Here is a 5,045-nt window from a genome sequence, read left to right on the forward strand (position 1 = left end):
AGATTCCAGAGCTAAAGAAAGAATTCAGACTCATTGCAAATGGTATAAAACGCGAACTATAAGTGTGTTTGCATTGTTCAACTTTGCGTTCAACATTTGCGTTCAACTCAGCGCAGGGTTGCACGAAAAAAAAGTTGAATGGCTAAAAATATCAAAATATGAAAAAATATCAAAATATTCGCCATAAAAAGGTGTTTGCATCGTTCAACTTTGCATTCAACTTTTGGTTGAATGGCCTTTCAACTAATCGCTTTCAACAAAGTTGGTCGCCAGCCAACATTTAGGCATTCAACTTTTTTTTCGTGCAACCCTGCGTTGAGTTGAACGCAATTGTTGAACGCAAAGTTGAATAATGCAAACACTGCTTATGCGAAAAAGTCTTATAAAATTTCGATATGCGTATGCCGAGTTGCCAGAGGAGTCATGGATATTGTGTTTAATCGGAAAATTTTTTATATACTACACCTTTTCCAACAGTATTTCAGAAAAACACAAATGTATTTCAGAAAAGCTCAAATGTATTTCAGAAAAACGCAAATGTATTTCAGAAAAATATTTTTAGAATACAGCTATGCTTTTATGAAATACATTTGTGCTTTTCTGAAATACATTTGCCCTTTTCTGAAATACATTTGTGTTTTTCTGAAATACATTTGAGGTTTTCTGAAATACATTTGGCCTTTTCTGAAATACATTTGTGTTTTTCTGAAATACTGTTGGAAAAGGTGTATTCATATTGAATCATCTGGTAGTAGAAAAATTGCAAAAAAGCAATAACAGTTTATAAAAAAAAAAATAAAAGTTTCGATGGGGTGAACTTAGCTCTGTAGATAAATATACAACAGTTGTTATAGGCCGAGGTGTCACAGTTCAAATCCACGTAAGGTCGAAAATAAGTCTAATTGGAGGTGTGTATATCTTCGAAAAATCAGCTACAACTTTAACCATTCAAAGTTATTTTTGCCTTTTCAAACTGGGAATCTATGCACAATCTATTGCTAGCAACTGTGGGAATAAATAATAACAGGTTATCTATGTATCATTTTTTTTTTTAAATTTCAGCGTAACTTTAGGGTCTTAAAAATCCTCAAAACTTTGTATGATTTCATTTAGGAGCGTTGCGTGAATATGTACTTACTAATATTTTTGTAATTTTATTTTAAGGGCGTATGATTGGTTGTCGTTACTCCTCAGTATATTATTTATTTTTTTATTTTTATGCTAATATTTGTTATATGTAGTTCCACTTGTTTAGCCGCAATTTAGTATTATTTCGATGCCTATGCGGCATATAATGATCAAATTTCATTTACTCTATTATTGTAGTCAGTATTTATTGTTGTGTTCTTACCGTGATTTATCATATTATCGCATTATCGGGCCTCCATAGCGTACGACATGTGAAAACAAAATACAAATAAGTACCTATACTGACATTCACACTTATGTACATACATATGCATGTACATATGTACAACTACAAAGAATATGTACATACCTATTTGTGTATGCATCCCAATAAACATTTGGGTTGAAGATCAAGTGGAAATCCAATAAAAATTTCAAGGTCCGATGTTGATTTTTAGAGTGTTCATCAATTGGAGAACCAAACCATTCTCTAACCAAACGGCACATTTGTTGTATAGAAAATAATCTGGGTTCTCCACTTGAGAAAAGTTTGGATATCAATTTGAGTTCAAACTTTATTCAACTTTTGGTCGTACCTTGGGAGAATGAAGAATTTCTCAAAGATTTGAAAAAGTTTGAAAAATGTGTGCCTTTTTGCATGTTTGGATGAGCCACATACATACAAATAAAATTTTAGCAATAAAAGGGCTAATATGCAAACTACAACTATATGTAGACAAATTTATGTATAGGATTTTGTGTAAATATGATCTCATATGCCCATATGATATCATACATATTATAGTGTGAGTTTAGTAAATTGATTATTTTATACCCATAGCCACATACATATGTACACATGTTATATGTATATAAATATGTAAAATTTTGTTTATTTATTTATTTAAAAGCGTAAAGTTTAGTATGAACTATTTCCATCTACATATACATACATACATTTATGCACTAAAATACAGGCAATTGAATAAAATAATGTCCGCTCTGCATACATACATATGTTTTAAAGCTCATGCGTGCGATAGTAGTCGCCGTCAATGGATACTCAAACACGCACACACATATTTTTTTACACACAATACACACACACATATCTATATATGTATGTGTGCACTTAATGCTCAAATAATTCATACCAAAATGCTTTATTTAATAAACATATATGTACATGGGCACCAAAATGAAAATACTTACTTATGCACTTATTTATGGTTTTGTATACATTAATTCATACATCTAATAGATTTTTGAAAATTTCCACATTTTCATTTTACGAAATGCATTTGCTAAAATTCATTTGCAAAATTATTTATGCATAGTATTTACCGATGTTTTAAACTGGTTGCGATAGCGAGTGAGTCCTTTCATGTGAATGCATAAACTCATATGTATTAATGTTTTTATATATATGGACATATGTACATACCATAATTAAATAGCGTATTTGAAATGCTTAAATATTTATTTAGCTATCGGCGAACGAAATTATAATTTTAGTAGTTCCCATGAGTCTATGAATTTTGAAGTTGTGCGGAAAATTGCATATTTTAAGTATTATATACATATGTAATTTAAAATAAAAAAGAAAGGATTAAAATCGTAGAAAATGTTCCTTATTCACACATATATGTACATACATTAGAGAGGTCCAAAAAAAAAAAAATCTTTTCCTTCCAAAATTCTTCCTGTTGCCGAAAGAGGTGCTGGCACCAAACTCTACGTTCCTAGATATAAATTTAGAGGATGCCCATGAAATGTTTATAATTCACTCAAGCAACCTAAGGCTATTTCAAATTTAAATGAGCTGAGCATATATTACCAGCTGCAGTTGCCATGGCAACACTAGCTTCTTATAAAAATCTTTAATAATTTTGTTTCAAGGCATTCAGTAACACATTTCAAGTTCATTGAGCACCCTGTATTGGTTACTGAAGAAAATTGAAAGCTGGTATATGTAGTTATTACAAATACCAATACCAAATACCAAATACCAAATATAAAATGAAACGTTTGCACAAAAACTAAATTTAAAAAATGTCATTCCATTCACTTAAATTTATTTGAACAAATCGTGTTAAAGGTCTGAAATTTTAAGAAAAATCATAGAAGAATATATTTAATTCAAATAAATTCGAAACCCATTTCCCATGTATACAGTCGAGTTGTTTATTAAAAAAAAACTCCAATTTAGCTGTTTTTGCAAAGTACCGTATAAAGATTCAAGATAGATTGAAACATTTTGTCTTCTGATCTTATATGAATGTATATGTATAATATTTATTTGCTTTGGTACTTATAAATATGAAACGCACCTGCATCCAACATGCAAATATCAACAGCATGCGAGTTCAAAGCGGCCACAGCCGGAAGGCAATTGCACCATTTCAATTGAGTGTATTATATTCGCTAGTGGGTGATATTAGACTCAATTGAATTTAACTAAATAAATGATGGCAGGCGTAATAAATTTAAATTGGCGAGCTCAAATGTGAACGCTGAAAGCTTCGTAGCCGAAATTAAGCAACAGTATGTTAGCGGTATTAAATGCGAATAGCGGTTGAATAGCGATAGCGGTAAAAGATTCTAACGCGAGTGAAGAAAGTTTTCATAAAAAATAGTAGTTTTAAAGTGAAAAGTTTTTGAAGAAAAGTTTTGAAAAAAATGTCTTCAATGAACTGTGCCAAATGAAAGTTGGACCATGATGAATACAAAATTTGCATTGCAGAAAACTGGAAGGGTCCAAAAACTAGTTCTCAAATAAATACCCTCCAACTATCCATGGAATAATCTTGCATGCTGATAATTTTTTGGTTTAAGTGCAGTGATCATAATTAAAAATTCATAACAGCTTTCCTAATTTTTAGAAACGTCGTTCAAAATGTGATGCGAGGGAAAAGAAGTAGCCCAATAAATACAAACTTAATTTTTAACAACAAAAAAAATCAACGAAATCACGCTCCAATACACATTCCGCAACGCAAAAAATGTTTGCGCTCCAGCAAGTCACAACCATGACCGCAGCTTGCTTGCTCTGCTCCATTCTCTTCGCCGTTTGGCCAAAAGTGATACTTTGTCGACCCTCGCAAGATTATTCCACCGACGGCACCGAGCTGGTCGTCGTTAAGGAAATTGTGCGCTGCACTCGCCAGGGACTCCACGAACTGTGCCAGAACGCCACAACAACGAATGAAGATGAAGAGCAGCGCACCGCGCTTAATGCGGATAATGAGTCAGTGATGGATGTTGTGGATGATTTGATTTTGTTAGAGAAAAAACCAAAGTCAACGCAACGGCTACAACAACAACAACAACAACTGCACCAACATCAGCGCAAAGAAACACATCCCTACGGTACTTATCAACAACAAAGTGAATTGCTGACATCTGCCGCCGCGCGGGAGGACACATTAGTTTCTGCCGCCGCTGCGGCGCCAGCCATTGGCGATCCCTCCGATTCCACAGCATTTGGTAGCTCATATCATCAGGAAACCTTTGACTCGGACAGCGATAGTAGTGATGCGGCAGGAGATGAGCGCGACGACGTAGCAGCTAACACCAAAACTACCGACGTAGATGCTGTCAATGCCGCGGCTGCCGATGAAATTATAGCCGATGGCGTCCTGTTTCACGGCGTGTTGCTGCGATTGGCCGACGGGCCGCACAGCTTGCCTCAACCGGTGCCGCCCGTTGACGTGAGCGATTTCGTGTCATTAATGCCGGCCGAAGAGGTTAAATCGATTGCCGCCAATTACTATCACAATGATGCGGAAGTGCGTCGGGCCTACGCCTATTTGAGTGGACCGGATTTTGTAGCGCTGCGTCAGCGCATTGTGGCATCGCCGGAAGTGGGCGCATTTTTGCAATATTTAAATGTGAGCGGGTTTGATGTGTTGAAATTT

The 5,045-nt window shown here is 34.7% G+C and overlaps 1 protein-coding gene across 1 annotated transcript in view; it reads left to right on the forward strand.

Moving 5' to 3' along the window:
• Nucleotides 1-3,626: 3,626 nt before the first annotated feature.
• Nucleotides 3,627-5,045, forward strand: part of LOC118743371 — a gene marked incomplete in the record, with an annotated part of 9,340 nt that continues 7,921 nt past the window's right edge. The window contains 1 exon segment of the mRNA XM_036475996.1: nt 3,627-5,045. Coding sequence (XP_036331889.1) covers nt 4,131-5,045 — 915 coding nt within the window.

Source organism: Rhagoletis pomonella, unplaced genomic scaffold (assembly GCF_013731165.1).
Source record: "Rhagoletis pomonella isolate Grant_MI unplaced genomic scaffold, Rhpom_1.0 Rhpom_scaffold_00007, whole genome shotgun sequence".
NCBI classification, from domain to species: Eukaryota; Metazoa; Arthropoda; class Insecta; order Diptera; family Tephritidae; genus Rhagoletis; species Rhagoletis pomonella.